General features: G+C 50.2%; 1 protein-coding gene across 3 annotated transcripts in view; it reads left to right on the forward strand.

The window, feature by feature from the left end:
- Nucleotides 1–17,942, forward strand: part of PMEPA1 (prostate transmembrane protein, androgen induced 1) — a 41,024-nt gene continuing 23,082 nt past the window's right edge. For 2 of the 3 annotated variants that reach the window (XM_079321442.1, XM_079321443.1), the window contains exons 1-2: nt 1–582; nt 15,786–15,824. In XM_079321442.1, coding sequence (XP_079177568.1) covers nt 480–582; nt 15,786–15,824 — 142 coding nt within the window. In that variant the 5' untranslated portion in view covers nt 1–479. The remainder of the gene's footprint in view (nt 583–15,785; nt 15,825–17,942) is intronic. The other variant, XM_079321444.1, reaches the window with a different exon arrangement.

The following is a 17,942-nucleotide window of genomic DNA, read 5'->3' on the forward strand; positions in this document are numbered from 1 at the left end:
GTCCCGCCCGCGGCGGCGGCGGCGCGGCCGCGTCCCCGTGGCCGTGAATGAGCGCGGGGGGCGGGAGCGGAGCGGAGCGGGAGCGGGCGGGCCGCGCTCCCACCGCGCTCCCACCGCGCCGCGCCCCACAAAAGTGCGGGGCTGCCGCGGCCGGGCCCAGCGCCGCCGCTTCCCGGGCCGGAGGGGCGCGGAGCAGCGCGGGCCGAGCCGAGCCGCTGCCGGGGGCGCTGCGCCGCGCCGGGTTTTTTATTTCCAATTTCTGATCGCAGCTGCATTTCCCTCCCTCCGCCCCCCCGCGCCGAGGAGGAGCCCCGGCTTTATGTGGTGCTGCCCGGGGAGCGCTCGGCGGCCGGGAAGTTCTTTGTGTCGCCGTCGCCTTCCTTTTTTTTTTTTTTTTTTTTCCCTTCCCCCCCCCACCCCCTTTTTTTTTTTTTTTTTTTTTTTTTTTTTTTTTTTTTTTTTTTGGTGTGTGTGTTTAAATGTATAACTTCATGGGGCTGAACAGCACGGCCGTAGCTATTCAGCCCAATGTGTCCTGCACATGCAACTGCAAAAGGTCTTTGTTCCAGAGCATGGAGATCAGTAAGTACCCGTCCTGCTGCTGCCGGGGAGGGTGCGGGAGGTGTCCGGGCTGCGGGAGTGCCCGGCGGACGGGGAAGTTCCCGCGGGGGCTCCCGGCGGCGCCCGGGACCCTTTGGCCGCGATGCGCTTTCCCGGAGTGCCTTCCCCCCGCTCCGTGCGAGCCCCGCTCTCTCTCCCTCTCATCTGTTGCCGCTGGGATGTCGGTGCGGGTGTGACACGGGCTGGCGGAGCTGCCCGGGATCAGCCTCCCCGGCCGCTCCCCGCCGGCACCGGGGAGATCCGCGCTCTTCTCCATCCCCGCGATGCCCCGGTGCCCCTGGCTCGCCCTCCCCTCCTGCGGGGTGATGCTCGCGGGCCCCCGAGCCTCCTCCGTGTAAATCGCCCTCGCCTCGGTACCGGGGGGACACCGCGGTCCGGACACCCGAGTAGGATTTGTATTTGGGAACCCGCTCCCCCCATCTCCAGCCCCTCGGGGCGTTTTGTTCAGAAGGGCGGTTTGGGTTTTTTCATTAATATTTTTCAACCCTCGCAGAGTAGCTGTGAGGGCAATGCCTGACCTAAATATCCACCACTTCTCTATGTGCTCTTTCCCTCTTGGAAATGAAGTGTATGGAGGTGAGAGAGAAGGAATATTGCTGCTGAGGGGAAAGGAATGAGTTGGGCTCTTTGGCAGTTTTTAAGCAAATGGTATTTTTTGTGAAGGGAAGGTTTTCAAGGCATCCCAGTCCGGGAGGGTTGTCAGGATTGTAGCCTGCTTAGCACCTTGTTCAGTGCCGTGAAATCCAAACCCTGCACGAACTAATGCAAAATGGCCCAAAAGGAAAACTTGGGAAAGAGTCTGGATTTTGCATATATTCCTGGCACTGCGACGGGGCAGGCTGGCGCTCGGTGCGTGCAGGGAGAGCCAGCTGAGCTGTGCCTGTTTCTGCTGGCACAGGATCTGCCCCGTTACCTCCAGCGGGGCTGCAGAGCATCTGTCCCCTGGTATTTTGGATGGCTTTTGTCCAGTGTCATCTGCCTTCTCCTTCTCCAGCTTCATCCTTGTTTAATTCAGGTGTCTGAGTCCCGGAGAAGGTCTGCAGGCATTTGTAGACCGGGTACTAAAATGTGTTCATTCTGAATTTTAGCATAAACCATACCCTTTGTACTGTATGCACTTTTAATCTTGATTTAATCTCATTCGTGTTCAGACAAAACTAAGCTGGATTTGCCTGATTTTATTAACACTGCCGGTACTGAATAGACCATTATTCTTCCCTGACTTTAACAGGCCGGGCTAGATGTGCATACCAATAGCAGTGTATAAATAATGAAGATACAGTTCTTTTTTGTGTCAGCCAGTTGCTGAACATAAACTGTGTCCCACAGAATCCCTAGGATGAGACTTTGTGTCTGATCAAGTCTCATGGTTGGGGTAAAAGTTGTGAATTAAAATGTGTCAATGTCTTTTGAAGAAAAAGCTTCTCTTCCAGTCTAACTCTGGACATGAGGTTTCACTGGAACAACTCAGGCTTTCAATTTCACTCCTTGACTTTTTAGAAATAGCACAGTTTGTAATTTCCCCCTCCATTTTTGTCAGCATGGGAAAGACTTGGTAAGAGGCAGGTGCTGCTTATGGACGAGGGGTGCAAGAGACAGGGTACAGTGAATTTTACCGCAGGAGACCTTGCCTGGATTCGGATGGGTGTTGTGGCAGCCTCGTGCCTGATGCTCCCGGGGTCTTTCCCTGGCTTGTCCCCTGCCCTCTGTCAGCTCTGGGGTCCTGACACTCAGATTCTGTGTTCCCATTAGCTCCTGGGAGCCTTGGACTGAGGTCCCTTATTGCTGCCCTTCCTTATTTCATCTTGGGGTAGGTTTCTTATCACCGATGTTGTTATTTATTTCCTGCTGATGGCGGGCAGCATTTGCTCACCTACAGCTACAGGAGAGCTTTGGTGGCACTACAGGGGCTGTTACCTGATCGCTTCCTCCACCTGGCTCCCGTGGAAAGGGCAGAGCTGAGCCTCGCTGAGATAAATCCATTCTACAGCATTTTTCCTCCTCCAGTCGCTTGGTTTTGTGTCTCTTTCTGATACGACTTTGAGGGAGCCTCAGAGCAGCTACCACCAGATGCTCCTTAATTTTTCAGCCAAAATTTTCAGTTACCGGCAGGAACGCTTCAGGAAAGCGGCACGGGGAGGAACACGCAAACTCTTCTGGTTTACAACCCTCTAAATAGGTTAACTGTCCAAGCGATGCCCAAACCCCTTTTCCTCGCAGGCTTCATTCCGTATGGCGGCTGCGGCGCTGCGGCGGAGGAAGCAGCTGGTTTCTGTGTGTGGCGCTCCCAGATTAGGATTATAAAAGGGTTTTTTTGGGGGCGGGGGCGCGAGTCTCGCCCGCCGCCGGGCTGGAGTGCCAATATGCCGGGCGGTGCTAAGCAGCCAGACGTCTGCAGCAGTGGGCTCTAATCGCCTCGGCTGCGTGAAGGAGGTCAGGGGTGACCGGCGTGGCGGAAGAGGCTGTAAATAACTAATTATTTGTCGGGGGGAGCGGAGCGAGGAGCCGTGGCTGCCTCCCCAGCGGGCGCCGGCACCTGCCCGCTGCGGCTCCCGGAGGCGGCGGGGATCCCGCGGGCACCGGGGCATCCCTGCGGGCAGATCCCTGCGGGATGGTGGCTCCCGGCAGAGGCTTTGCTCGTGCAGACACTTCGGAGTGTTACCGAGGCGTTCAGGATTTTTGGGAGGTGTTGTTGCATCTCCCAGGAGCCGAGGCCGATCCAAGTGCAGCGCCGTGCCCGGCTGGGCCGAGCGAGCCGTGAGAGGAGAGCAGGTTCCTGTCCAAGCCAAAGCTTCTAGGTTTTCACATTCTTTGGTTTAATAACAAACCAAATGCATATGGCTCAACCAGGGATCACATCTCCTTTCCGCTTTCACACTGCTTTTGTGACAAATGCATTTCTTTCCGGACACTGTCATCGGCAGCTAGGGCTTATTCCAGCAGAGTGGATGAGAACCATGTGCTTCTTTATTCTCCCAAAGTTTTCCTCGTGGAGGGAAGCCAGAGCTGCTCCCAGTGTTTCAGCAAGCCCGGGAGTGGTTGCACAGGGGATGTTCAGCTTGTGGCATCTCAGTTTGCCCTCAGCCAGACTGGGGAGTTCCCTGTGTCTGGCTCTGGTCATGTGTCTGTGACAAGCTCTGCTTTGTGCTGAGATCAGCAAAGGTCCCAAGGTATGATCCTGCAGGAGCAGAGCACGGGTGGCTTTTGCTTCTGGTGGCCCAAGAGCTGCCTGTGTGTGCCCTTGGCCATCCCAGGGGACCCAAACACTCTGCAGTCCCACCTTTGATACCCAAGGAAAGGCCTGATTCCCTGAGCCTGGAGAACACAGGGATCTTTATTAAAATTACAGCTTATTTTGCACCCTCAGGTAGTGATTTTAATCTTAGTGTTGTATAATCGATGTTGAATGGGAGAATGAAAAGACACAGAGGGGGAAGTGCAGGGGAAATAGTCAAACTTTGTTTTTTTCCTGTGGGTGAACACCTGGATTGTGCTGTGCTGCACAGCGGGCCCGGCACACGGCACCAGAGATGATCCTGTAGAATCACAGGTGATCATTTATAATGCCAAGTGGAGGAAAGGCATGGCTCATTCTGCCTTTTCAGTCAGTGTCAGGGTGTTTTCAGGGTGTTTTCAGAGGAGGGTGTTTGCTGCAGAAAGTCTTGCTACCTTCTGGCATGGAGGCATCCTCCACCCCCTGAGTGTTTGTCTCCGTAGTGTGTTTTCAGATCCTGGTTGTGAGAACACCAGAACTGAAGGATATGTGGGGAACAGCAACCATATTATTTTCTTTACAGCCAGGAATTCCCAAAGTAGGATCTGGGATTGCTTCTAAATTTTTGGGATATTGAATTAGCTGCTCCCACTGCCTCCTTTGCAAATGGAGAGAAGAGCACCCACAAACACATGTTCTTACTTTTATTTGCTGTTGCTCACCAAATATACTAATAATTTTTGATTTCCCAGGCTGAAGTTGGTGATTTGATAAATCCAGTTTTAGAATGAATTTGTAAACCTAAGTTATAAGTGGAGAGACATGAGGAGACCTTTCCAAGAGAAGTACCAAACTGCATGGTGTCACTAATAGAGGGTAATTACAATCCAGCTCCTTTCCTGAGTAACTCAGTGTACAGTCATGTCTGTCAGTGTTGTTTCATTCAGGTAGCAGCAGCTGTCAGAATTTGCTAAGCCTAATTAGTGAAAAAAAAAAGGTAATTTATTTGCAGTGGTGTCTCATGTGAAAACTGCCAACCAGTTTGCTTCCTGGAGGGAGATGCTGTACTGGTGTGCAGTTTGTCTTAGCAGATCCCTCCTGCTCTCTGATACACGGTGCATCTGCTCCTGGCAGGTTTCATCAAAGTGACAAAGCCTGGCTGGAGAGGAGAGAGGTACAAGGGCCACTTTGCTGCAATTAAGTGCAAACCTGGTTCACGCCATGAGCACACTCCCAGACGTCCATAAAGCACAGGAATCACTGGTGTCAACAGGGATGTTTTTATGCAGTGTTCTTCCTGTCTGTGTGGCTGAATTGCTGGGTGATTATTTTATAACTATTTTGGGTGGCAGGAGGTAGGTCACCCGGGCAGGTCCCAGGTGAGGAAGTGCATCCCAGACCGGCTCAGTCTGCGAATGGCAGGGGAGGAACAGGGAGGAATTCTGTGGCAGCAGGATCTGACCCCTCAACTCCATCTTCCAGAACTGATCAGTGGCTGCTGTGTTGCTGCTTCCTGGCTGCAGGGAATGCAGTAGTGGTGTGGGAGCTCCTCCAGGAGCAATGGGTGAATGAAGGGTGGAGGGGATCGGGGTCAGTGTGATCCCGGTGCTGAGCATGGGAGCAGCTCCCTGAGTGCCAGCAGCTGGAACTGCACAGAGTGCTGAGAGCAGGAGAGACCCTGCACTGAGTGCTGAGAGCTGGAGAGACCATCACGGAGTGCTGAGAGCTGGAGAGACCCTGCACTGAGTGCTGAGAGCTGGAGAGACCATCACGGAGTGCTGAGAGCTGGAGAGACCCTGCCCACAGTGCTGAGAGCAGGAGAGACCCTGCACAGAATGCTGAGAGCAGGAGAGACCCTGCCCACAGTGCTGAGAGCTGGAGAGACCCTGCCCACAGTGCTGAGAGCAGGAGAGACCATCACGGAGTGCTGAGAGCTGGAGAGACCCTGCACAGAGTGCTGAGAGCAGGAGAGACCCTGCACAGAGTGCTGAGAGCTGGAGAGACCATCACGGAGTGCTGAGAGCAGGAGAGACCAGCACAGAGTGCTGAGAGCTGGAGAGACCCTGCACTGAGTGCTGAGAGCTGGAGAGACCCTGCACAGAGTGCTGAGAGCAGGAGAGACCCTGCCCACAGTGCTGAGAGCTGGAGAGACCCTGCACAGAGTGCTTAGAGCTGGAGAGACCCTGCCCACAGTGCTGAGAGCAAGAAAGACCCTGCACAGAGTGCTGAGAGCTGGAGAGACCATCATGGAGTGCTGAGAGCTGGAGAGACCCTGCACTGAGTGCTGAGAGCTGGAGAGACCAGCACACCCCTCTGAGACACAGACCCTGCACACACACACACACACACACCCCTCTCTGAGAGACAGGCAGACCCTGCACACACTCACCACCAAGGGCTGACAAGTTTTCAATACTTGAGAGGTTCAGAGAGCTGTGTGTGTGCACACACAGACATAAACACATCCATGAAACTTAATTTAGTAATGCAAGAAAGTGGCTCCAAATGAACTGGTTAGTGAAGCAGTTGGTAACCAGAGAAAGGAGTTGTGGTGTTCAGGCTTTTTTGATTGTTTGTTTGGGTTTGGGTTTTTTTGGTTTTTTTTGTATTTAAAACAGATAAATTTCAGTTGTAAGAATTTATCATTAAAATCAGAGGATTTGGGGAGCTATTGAGAGTAAAGAGAGCTTTGATGATTTGGCAAGGAATACAGCTTCTAAGGCAGCACTTTGATCTGCATTTTAAATGCTTCTTTGTAATGACAGTTTCACAATTTCTTTTCTCATTTTGAGTCAGTTTTGCAGAGGTATGTTTTGAGAGAAAATAGTAACAGCACACATTATTCTTGTTGGCTTTGGAGCCAGCTAGAACTTGTAGTTCATCCCAGATCTTTTGGCTACCGGGGTAAATTTATGATTGCACCAAAGAGGAAATTAGTAAAGATGTTAAATATTATCAAAGCTTTGCAAATCTTTTGAAATCTCTCCGGTGTGAAAACTAAACTTGCATTAGCATTTCTGCTGTGGTGTGTTGAACAGTGTTTATCCAAGCATCCACCTAATGCTGCAGGTTCCTGATTTAGCTTTTTTTTTTTTTTCCTGCTGAAGGACATGCTGCTGTTTAGCACATGCATCCTTTTAGTCTTGCATTGCACCTGAAACCTTGGCTCTAATGACTTGAGCTTTCTAAAGACAACCCTACTGGGAACATTTTTCCTTCCCTTCTATCTACAGCACCTCCTCAGATAAACTCTTGTTGGAGGGAGAAGGTTGTTGGTACCTGCCTGTTCTTACAGAAGAGAGCTTGTTGCATTAATTGATGTAGTATGGAGAGGGATAGGAATTGGGAATTTTTATTAATTTAAATTTTCCATAGCATCTTGAATCCAGTCTGGGGAGAGGTTTATACCTCTCATTGGAAATCAGCAGCCTCAAGCAGGTTTTCCCAAACTGGTGTAGAGCTGTGTGGCAGCTATTCTGGTGCTGGTTTTGGCCTCTCCTGAGCTGTGCCTCTGAGGAGCTGTACCAGGCTGGCAGCTCTCTGCCCGTGGAGCAGGTGTGTAAAACAGGGCACACATTTCATTTGCAAGGTAAATTCACCCAGGAAGTTGGGTCTCGGTGCATGCAAAGGGTACTGGTAGGCCTCAGATAAACAGTGCTGTGTGAACATTTGACTTGCATCCCTCCCAAACTGTCAGTGAGTGCTCAGTGGGGTGTTAGCCCTGGCTTTGGATCTCTCTGGTGCTGATTTGGAGCATGTGGCCCTGAGACATGTCAGTCATCCATCCCACTCAGAGATGGTGCAGCCAGGGCACTGTCTGTGTTCAGGCTCAGGGTGGCATCAAGTCCACCTTCACTTTTAGATTTTTTTAACTAAATGCTGCTGTTTCACTGTACAGCAGTGCTAAGGCCATAATCCATCAGTATCCCCTTTTCCTCCTGGTGGTCAGGCTTCCCATTTCTCCCTGATGCAGGACTAGGCTGATGCTGCACTTAGAAGAGGGTGTGTTTTTCACTGTGTGTGGTGTGTGTCAGAGTGTCCCAGACTGTGGGTTATGTAAAGACACCTTGCACATCTTTGGAAACTTGCCTCACAAGTTGTCAGTGTTGGTGGATGTCCACAGTGCTTTCAAGTGGTTCACACATTTATGTTTGGTGTATTCAGTCTCGCACATCTCTTTAATAAAATGCCTCAGACTGGGTAATTTTTCACTTGCAGTGTATATTCAAAAATGTGCAGTTAGAAAGGCGAGTGCTTTTGTACATGGCAGTTCTCTGAACTATTCCTGAGTCCCTGCTGATGCCTGCAGAGCTGAGGGACTGTGCCTGTGATGGTTTGTGCTCTTCAGCAGGTGCAACAGGATTTCCCACATTTGCAAACTTGGCCCAAGCGTCCCAGCAAAGCAGAATTTAGCCTTGGCAAATGAAAACTGATTAACCCCCCAGGCTTGGAGCATACTAAGGATGAAAAAAGTTACAAGGCTACTTTTCAAAGAATATGTGCAAGACATGGCTTGGGGATTTTTTTCCATCTCTTCATTCTGTCCAATATGTAAAGTAGCTGGTTTGTTACTCTAACCCCCTACAAATGATTGTCAGTAATAATTCTGTAAAACTGTGAATCAACTCTGCATGACTTTGTGCAAATAGACTGAGTAATTTCTTTGTTCTTTTCTTCTTACTTTGTAATTGGAGTCTGTAAAAGCCCAAAGGTTTGGTCTTGTGGAAAGCATGATTCATTTATTGGTGTCTGTGCCGACTAGTTATCTTTCAGTAATTCCAGAGTGCTGCTACAAGCCAAGAGTGATTCATACATGGCTAAGTGCACAAACAAATGGGGTCATGGCCATCTGCAGAAACTTTTCTAATCTATTTATGGTATCGGAGAAAGAAGTGGGTGTATTAAGGATGATGGAATAGGTGTCAATTACATTAGTGACTATAACTGGTTAAGTAACGCTCAGCATTACTCAAAACCACATCTGCTCCTTGCTGCAGATCACAACAGCAGGTCCTGTTAAAATGTTAACACAGGTCTGATAGGAGAGATGGATCGAGTGTCTGGCCTGCCTCACCATCCCCACAGCTCTTCTGCCTTCCTTGAGATTCAGACAGGGACCAGGAGCTTGACTGGGAATATTTGTAGTGGCAAAGTCCGTCTCTGCTGTTGCAAACTTTGGTCATTGTAAGTTTTACACACAGAATTTGGCCTTAGCTTGTGTTGGTGATTAGGGTAGGGTTTGTCACTGGCACACCAACACCTCATGGTGCTGCTCAGGTTGTCAGTTTTCCTTCCAAATGCATCTTCAGTGGCTTAAAATCTTGAGGGAAGGTTTTGCTCCTGCCCTGCTCAGGGGTGGGGGGAGCTGGGCCCAGGGCTGGAGTTGGTCGTGAGGAAGAGAGAGTTTGAGACCAGCAATAGGAAACAGCAGAGCAAGAAGCACTCCAGAGGTGGAGGGTCTCTGGTGGGTTCCCTCTGCACCCCTGACAGCCAGAGCCTGCTGCTCATCAGCCTGGCACACTGCAGCTGCTTTTGCAGCTGAGATATGTGCATCCAGCAAGATGCCCTTGCAGAGCATGGAGAGGTCTCACAGTGTGTTACAGGTGTCCCATGTCTGCAGGTGATGAGTGTTACTCAGGATGAGGTTTGGAAGTGGCCTCCTCTCCCCGAGCCCTGGGACACCTGTGCAGTCACTGCTCAGTTTGATTTCAGAGGACTTGACTGGAACACAGAGCTCACAGACTCCAATTTCTGTAAACTGTATTTAAGCATTGCTCTGGCCAAAAATATGGAAGAATTTGGCAATGCATTGTTGTTGTCCTTTCACTGATGTTTTGAGCACTGTGTTCTGCTGCACCTTCCCTGCACATGCTCCCATGAAGGGACACGAGGCCTGGCTGACACCCTGAGTTCTCTGTGGAGGGGGAAGTGACCCAGACTTTTGCCCAAAGGACTGATGAGCCTCTCCTGATGTCTGAGCAGCTTTCTTCTCCTGCCCTTGCTTTCCTTAAGTCAACAGATTGTGTAAGCCACATGTGAGATTTACCTGCAGGGCAAGTGGGAGAGCAGCAGTGCCATTTGGATGGATTCCCAAGAGACATCTAACCACTGAGTGCTCAGACTCACATTTCCAAGCTGGAGTCCTACAGCAATCCCGAGTCTGCTCGTCGCCTCTTCCATCCATGGCTTTGGCTGAGGATGAGTCCCAGGGAATTTGCTGCAGCTCCCCTGCAGGCTGGGCTCTGTGCTGAGCAAGCTTGGAAATTCTCCCCCATAGTGGTTTCTGTTTAATGTTATGATTAATGTTGTTATTTCTCACAAAAACAAAAGATCCCCCCAAAGCCTCCCGAGCTGTTCCCACGGTGCTGAGGGGACATGGGACCCTTGGAGCCCTGCACTCTGAAAGGGTTAAACCCACTCTCTGCAGCTGGAAGAGCTTGTCCTCGGTGCCTCTTCCAGGCCTGAAACCAGGCTGGGTTTCCTTGTGCTTGTCCCAGGTGTTTGTGCAATGACACCTGCAGGGTCAGTGGTTGTTGGTGTCCCCTCTGCAGGCTTGGCTGCAGGGGCTCACTGAGGGCAGATGTCTTTCCTGGAGGAGCAAATCCTGCTTTTTCTGTGTTGTTTTCATTATTTCTATCTTTATTACCCTTGGCTTCAATACCTCAGAATAGGATGTCCAGGTCAGGCCATTCATCACTGAAGGTACCTTGTCTGCTAGATGCTCTCTTTAGAACCCTGAAAAAACAACATGATTGATGGGCACTTGCTTCACACAATTCAGGGAAAAATTATCTTAAATTGCAATTATTTCCCACGTAATAAGCAGGAATCTAATTTTTGTTGTTACACTTACATTACTGTAATGGGACTTTGCTTGAATGGGAAGATGTGTTTTCAAATTCACTGTTTCCCTCTCCAACTGCACAGGCACGCTCAAGGTGTGTAACATTTAATGATACTGATCACTGGTGTGTAATGCAATCAAAGTTTATGTTTCTCTAGTGTGACTTACTGATGGCAGTATATACACACTGCAGCTTCCTCAGCTTTTTCTGGGAATGCAGGTGCTGCTTGTTCTGTCAGCTGGTGAACCAGAGATGGGCTCAAAAAACAAGGAGAGGGGGCAGAGGTCTCTCATGGGGGGTCCTGTGCGAGGTGCAGAATGAACTGCAGGGTTACAAACACATTCTATCCTGCTGATAGCTTTTAATCCTCATTGTTCTCATGGGTTTTCTTGATAAATACACTTCTCAACCTCCACTGCATTGCCATCCAGGCCTGAATTGTAAGGAACAATAAACATAATGGACAGACTCAATTTAATAGATTTCGCTACGAGCTTTTTATTAGTGCAGCTTTTTAAAAAAAAGAAGGAAAAAGAGATGACTGCATTTATTTACTTGAAGTGCAGAAAGCAGCTCTTTGAAATCCAGGGGAAGCATGTCTGAGTGGGCTCAGTTCAGCTGGTGGCTGTGGAATGAGGGAAGGATCCATCCTGCAGAGCGCTGGCCGGTCTGGAACGAGTTAACAGCGCGTGCAGATGTTCAGGAATTCCTCTTTTGACTTGACCGTGGGGTTTTGCTGCTCTTCAGAGCACAAGTGCACTCCAGTCTCAGCAGGTTCATGGGTTTGGAGATGCCTTTCATCCTCTCCTGCTCTTGCTGTGTGCTCAGGGAGGGATCACGCCGTGTCTTGCAGCCATGTGTCTTCCTTGGTTGTGCTTCTAGAGATTTGCAGGGCCACGTAAAGCATCCATTAAATGAAATAAAATGGCCTTTAGAAAGCTACGTTTCAAGTGGAAGAAATGCTTTATGTAACGTAGGGGTATGTGAGGGGACCTAAATACAAGCTTAAATTGGCTGTTACGAAAATAGGTATAATTGGGTTTTTGCAGTGATTTTACAGCTTCTGAGTTTAATGTCCTGATGAAATCCTGCATCCACTCCACGTGCAGCCAAGGAGATGGGGGTTGAGGAGGCTGAGTAATGGGGCTTGTTCTAGGAACAGCCTTGCCCTCGATTGCAAAACTGGACATACCTGTCATTTGCTGAGGCTCTGCTGTGTCTGGGAGGTGTCTGGGGTGGTGATTCCCTCTCACCTGTGTTTGCCCTTCGCTCTCTGCCCTCAGCCACCCCGTGTCAGGGGAAGGGGCATCTCTGACCGTGCTCGTAACTGCTTGCAGGTGAAAAATGCAGCTGTACCCTCCTAACTGGGCACGTGCCAAGAGCTGCAGCTTTGTTTTCCAGCCAGATCAATGCAGTTCGTTTAAGTCGTTGGGTAATTTAGTAGCTGGAGGCATTTCTGGGGCTTGGCATGAGAGCGAGGGAAGGCTGGGGAGGGTTTCCCTCTGAACCCAGGCTTCCCCAGCTGCATCCGGGCACAGGTGATGCTCTGGGGTCGTTGTCCAGCCATTCTGGGATCAGGAGCCTGAGGAAGTGGAGGATATCACATTTTGACCTTGCATCCTCGTATTAATCCCGATGGTTTTTCCTGCTTTAGTATTTAAAGCCTTTCCGTTCTTCTGTCTGGGGAGACAGAGCAGAGTATTGGCTCTCCTGGGTAAGGACTGACACATCCTCTTTTGGAAAGCTTATCCCAAAGAAGGTTTTTTTCATAGAAATCAAGGTGCCTTCGAATCCTGTTGGTAGGAATTAGAAGAATGTTGTTGATTATTTTTTTTAATTTGGTCTATCTTCAACCAGTTAGACCTGAGAGCCAGTTTCCTTTCTACCTTAGGTCTTGAAAGGATGAAAAAAATCTGTTGCTTTCCTTGGAGTTTCTTAGCCAAGGCAAGGGAAGAAAGCTTGGTACTGCAAGACAGGGTGAAAAAAGCTGAGATAGTATTTACTGCTTCTTTGAAACTATCCCTTTTTAATTGTCTAAACAGCATTTCAAAGAAAATCTCTGCTCTTCTCTATCTTCTTCCAGCATTATAATTCTATATAATCACTTTTCTTTCTCTAAAAGAATAGAGCATGATTTTTTTTTTCCCAGAAGGGATAAATTCCAGATGTTGCTGGGATACACTTTTTGCCTCTGTTTAATGTTTAGTGGCTTTCAGTAAATATGCTGCAAGAGGTGGGGCTGGTGTTCTTATTCCAGAACAAATCATCTACAACAAATCCCATCTGCCATTGGGGTGAGGATATTTTTGGGTGTGACCTGGTGGGGTTAGAGCTGATTCTGCCAGAGACTGAGGCTGGTCCAGCTGCTCCTTTGGGGGCTTTGCCCTTGGTCACTTCATGCTGCTCTTCCCACCCCACTGCTCTGTGAGCACAGGGGATGGATCCCTGGCATGGCAATGGGCACTAAACTGGCACAGGGTGTTTTTGGGAGCAGCTCTGCTGTGCAGACAGCCCTGGCTGGGTGAGGGCTGTCACATCCTCTGTGCTGTGCCACAGGGGATGCTCAGTTTGGCAGGACTGTCCTGGCAAGCCAGGCATTCTGGTGCTAGCCAGAAAAGAACATCCTGACCAGCGTGGGGCTGGGCTCAGAAGCTGGACTCTGCAGATGGGCAGCCCTTTTCCCTCCTTTCCTGCCCTTTCAGTGCATGCTGTGCTTGTCCCTGTCTGCAGCCTTGCAGGCTGGAGCAGCAGTGATTTTCCAGCATGTGTTGCACAGAGGCGTTGTGGGACCGACACGGCAGCTCTGTTCCCTGTTTCATGTTTTCACCTGTTTAGGCAAAGTACATCTCTGCTTTGTTGGCAGCCTGTTGGGTTGCACAAACAGTGTAAGACAAAACCACGAGCAGGTGTTGGTCCAGCCAGGGTAATTACTGGTTCCCTGCTGCTGCTGGTAGGCAGAGAGCCTGAGCCACCCTTCCCATGGAGCTGTCTGGCTGCACAAGGGCTCTGGGCAACGGCTCAGGCCACTCCCTGCATCTCTTCCCTGCTGCCTGTTGCATAAAAAAGTTTATGCATATGAGGAGGGAGGGAGGGAGGAGAGCTGGGGGTGGCTCTGGTCAGATTTAAAGCACCAACTTTATGTGCCAATTCTCATTTGCATTTTAAAAGTTGGCAAATGCATGGCTGAACCCGAAGGGCAGATGTGAGGATGGGTGAGGCAAGCGTGCTAAGAGAGAGGGGAGAAGCAACATCCCAAAATCTTGACTGACTTCAGAGGGTTCAGGCTGGCTTGTCCCACACATCCCAGACCCTGGCCAAACATCTTGGGTGAGCATGATGGGGAACACATACCCACATGTGCACAGGGTGTCCCACTGCACCACCTGGGCTGTGGAGCAGAGAGAGGAGAGACATTGCTTTCTACTCTTTTGGAAATTTAGCCAGAGAAAAGCTGATCCTGATCCAGCCAGCTGCATGCACACAGTCTCTTTTTCTCAGCCTATAAATTTCCTTTGGATTCCCACCCTTCTGGGTCTCCCAAGCCATTTTGGCATCCACTTTTTCTCAGACTCTACACTTCACTTTGGGGACTCTCACCCTTTTTGGCCTCCAGTCTTCTTTTGGCCTTTCACTCCTTTCCAGCCTCCCACCCCTTTTCAGGCTTTGTGCAGTGAGCTGGCTGAGCAGGAGGAGGAGGAGGAGGAGGAGGTCCAAGCTTGTTGCCACACGTTGGAGTTTGGCTCGGCAGAATTCCTTTCTCTCCTTTGCTGTCACGCTCGGTGTTGGTGCCTGTTCCAGGGGGTTGCTGGTGGTGCACATGGGCCTGGAGGCTCTCAGCTGCTTGTGTGCATTCAGGTGACACCTCTTGTGTGCAGGCTCACTTGTGAACACCTGCATGTGAAGCATCTGAATCAGCCTGACTTCACATCAGTGAGCCCAGCCTGCTTATTTAGCTGCTGCAGCAATTTACAGCGACTCTCTGATCCTTCATCTTTTTCTGGGATTAAAAAGTTGCTTTTCTCTGTTCTCCCATGTGCATGGAAAGTAACTTTTTTGGGCTTTATTTGAGAGCAGTGATGTGCAGATGCAGTCCCTGCAGGGGCTGCAGAGGCAGGAGCAGTGTGAGGAGCTGTCTGTGGCCCCAGCGTGCCGTGTCTGGCAGCTGCTGCCTCCTTTGCTCTCAGGTTAAAGGCCACTTTTATAGGCCAGTAGGACTCCTTCCGATCAGACTGTACTAATTAGTACCAATTAACCATTATCAGTGACAGACAGTTCTTACAGGCTTCATAAAAGAGTCCTGTGTACACGTGTTTCTCTGGCCAACCTGCTGCGGGATGCAGAGCTCCCACCCAGCCCAGAATGTCTCATCTTGCCAGGCCCTGGGCAGGATCCATGTCCTGTAATCCCTTCAGTGTTGCAGGCAGGCACACACTGATGGGTGAGGGAGAAATCATGAGTTGCCTTCTGTTGCAAACTTTTTGTTGCTTTGTTCTTCTCACTTGAAAACACATTTCTGGGGTGTTGTGCAAGATTTTGCTGTGGATCTTCCTCTTCAGCACTCCACAGCCACTGCCCCCACTGTGGACATGGGGTGGCAGGAGACCCTGAGCTGTCACCAGGCACAGCAGCACGTGGGGCTCAGCTCTGTGTGTTTGCAGAGGAGACAGAATGGGATAAACAGCCCATCAGTGCCTCGACATGCAGAGTGCTGCCCTGGGCCATGGACAGGAGTCTGGCACTGTTGGATGTGGCAGGGGGGGTCTCTGGGGTGGGCTGAATGATCCCAGAAACTTCACAAACCTCTGTGAAGCTTTGGCATTGCCATCAGGTGAGATCAGGAGAGCAATCCTGGGGGAGCAGGGGAGAGAGGAACAGGACCTGGTGTGGCAATGTCTGGTGTGGGAAGAGCACGTGGGGTCATTAGCAGGAGTGGTGGCACCTCTGGTGCTGGTGGCCTGTGGAGATGGTGGGAGCAGGTGTCTGTGGCCACGGGGAGCTCTGCCAGGATGAGTCCCCAGGAGGGGAGCTGGGGTGTGTGTGCAGCCTCTCAGAGGTGGCTCCCATCACTGACAGATCCTTTCTGTTTTTCTTTCAAATGTCTCCAGGCACTGAATGTTTAGGTCGCACCTTTCCAGGTAAACTGGGTAAGTGAAGTATTTCAAGAGTTGCCAAGATCTAATTACAAAGGCTGATTGCATGATTGCAGCTGCTGTACCATAAACAGCTGGGTACTGCTCCACGGGGCGGGTGGGACATTGCCTGGCCCCCAGAGCAGCAGGTACCTGCTCTTCTGCTGCACAGGGGGATGCAGTGGTGTCTTCAGAGGCTGTCTCTGCAAACCTGCTGGCTTTTGTCTGGCCATATCTGGCTGCATTTGGTAATCCTGGATGGGATTTTTTTTTTCTTCTGCTGTTCAATGTAGAAAGCTGTCATTTTAAGCACCAATGTTCTTTCATTTGCTGCTACTCTGGAAATGAGCAGTGTCACATTGAGGAAAGAGACTTCCATTCTATTTTATGAAAGTAAAGTAGTTGCCATCCTGAACCTTTTTAAGCCATGTGGGACTTCTGCTGAGTGTGGCCAGAGATGACCATGTTCAGCACAGACAAAACCAGGCATTGGAAGCCCTGTTAAACCAGGCTCCTGGATTTGAGCCGAGCCTGTTTGCAAAAGAGCCTTTAAAAAGACACAGTTATAATGTTTATGAGTCTGTCTCTCAGTTTAGAATTGAGTTCATGACAGTACCTCAGAACTAAGGTGTCTTTGCTCAGATGTGATGTCCCAAGCCTGCTGGGGAAGAACTAGCTAAATATAGTGTTAACAAGTGGTGAATAAGTGATTTTAATAAATGGCAAATCAATTGCTGTAGAGCCTGGAAAGTCAATAGAGCTTATGACCTTGGCTTATAACCACACTCAGATCCTTAACATGCTTATAATGCCTACAAATCATTCATTAGGCTTTTATCAAGCATCAATTAGTAAAAGTCATAATCTAAAATAAGAGGAAAAAAAAAAAAAAAAATTATTTCAGTCCCTTTATTCTGAGCCTGGTGGCACAATTTGGTTGCACAGCAGGATAGTCCTTGCTTATGCAAAAGAGCTGTAAGACACCACCGCTCCCCCGGCAGCGTTATCGTGGTGCAGACACCAGGCAGGGCAGCCTGAGGCTGGATCAGCCCTGGAGCTGGGACACTCGCACCAGCCCGTGGGGAAACTGTCCTGCAGCAGTCAATGGTTTATTTACATTTATTTTATATGAATGCCTGAAGATCTCAGCAGATCAGGCGGGCAGAGGGTGTCTCAGTGCTCTGAGCGGTTCTCGGGGCGTTTTCGCTCCAGCAAAAGGTGTTTGGCTGTTGCTCCGTGGTTGTAAAACTCACACCCGTTTTCTTGTGCTGTGATTTGGGAAAGTGTGTGAGCGGGGATGTGCTGGAGCTGTGCTGCTCTTCCTGCTTTCCCTGGTCTTCCCATTCTGTGTGTGTGTGTGTGTTTGTGCCTCGGGGAGGGAGGCAGGGATGCAAGTGAAAACATGTGGTTTTCTTAGAATATAAATAACAGAAAATTAAGTATAATTTTTGTTTGTTGTAGAGTCATTCCCTGCAGTCTCCAGTTGTTTGCTCCTTTGCTGCACTCCTGTGCTCTTTGGGTTTTTTTCATCCTGCCAGATGGATACTATTTGGAGTGTGCTGCAGGACACTTCAGTGATCTTGCTGCGGGGTTAATTGTGCGCCCGGCGAAGAGCTGTGCTTGCAGACATCAGTGCATGCCCGGGCTTCTGAAAGCCCGGCCTGCCAGACGGGGCTGCCTCTATCAGACGGCTTTTTGCCTCGCCTTTGTTGTCTGGGTCCTTGTCTGCAGCTCCAGCCCGGGCCGGCATTCCCAGACATCAACACCTCCGCCACCCGCGTCCTGCCCGAGCTGCTGCTGCCTGCAGAGCCAGAGCCGGGGACAGATGTCCCTGCCCATCCCTGTGCCACCTGGATAAAGCCCTGGGTCAGAGCTCCAGACCTGGGCAGGGAGAGCACTGCCTCCTGAATGGGAGGTTTGGCTTCTCTTGGCTTTTTTTTTTTTTTCCTGGGTTTTTAAGGTATTCCACAGTCTCCCTGGTAACTCCTGGGTGTCTGTGGTGTGGATGTCAGACTCTTGGATTCCTGTGAATGGTTTGAGAATCCCTCTCGTGCCTGGGAACAGTTTGGCTGAGCTGCAGCCTCTGCCCAGATCTGTGCACGGGGGCATGGTCAGGCACCACTGTGTGCCTTC

The sequence above is a fragment of the Erithacus rubecula genome, assembly GCF_903797595.1.
Source record: "Erithacus rubecula genome assembly, chromosome: 18".
Lineage (NCBI taxonomy): Eukaryota > Metazoa > Chordata > Aves > Passeriformes > Muscicapidae > Erithacus > Erithacus rubecula.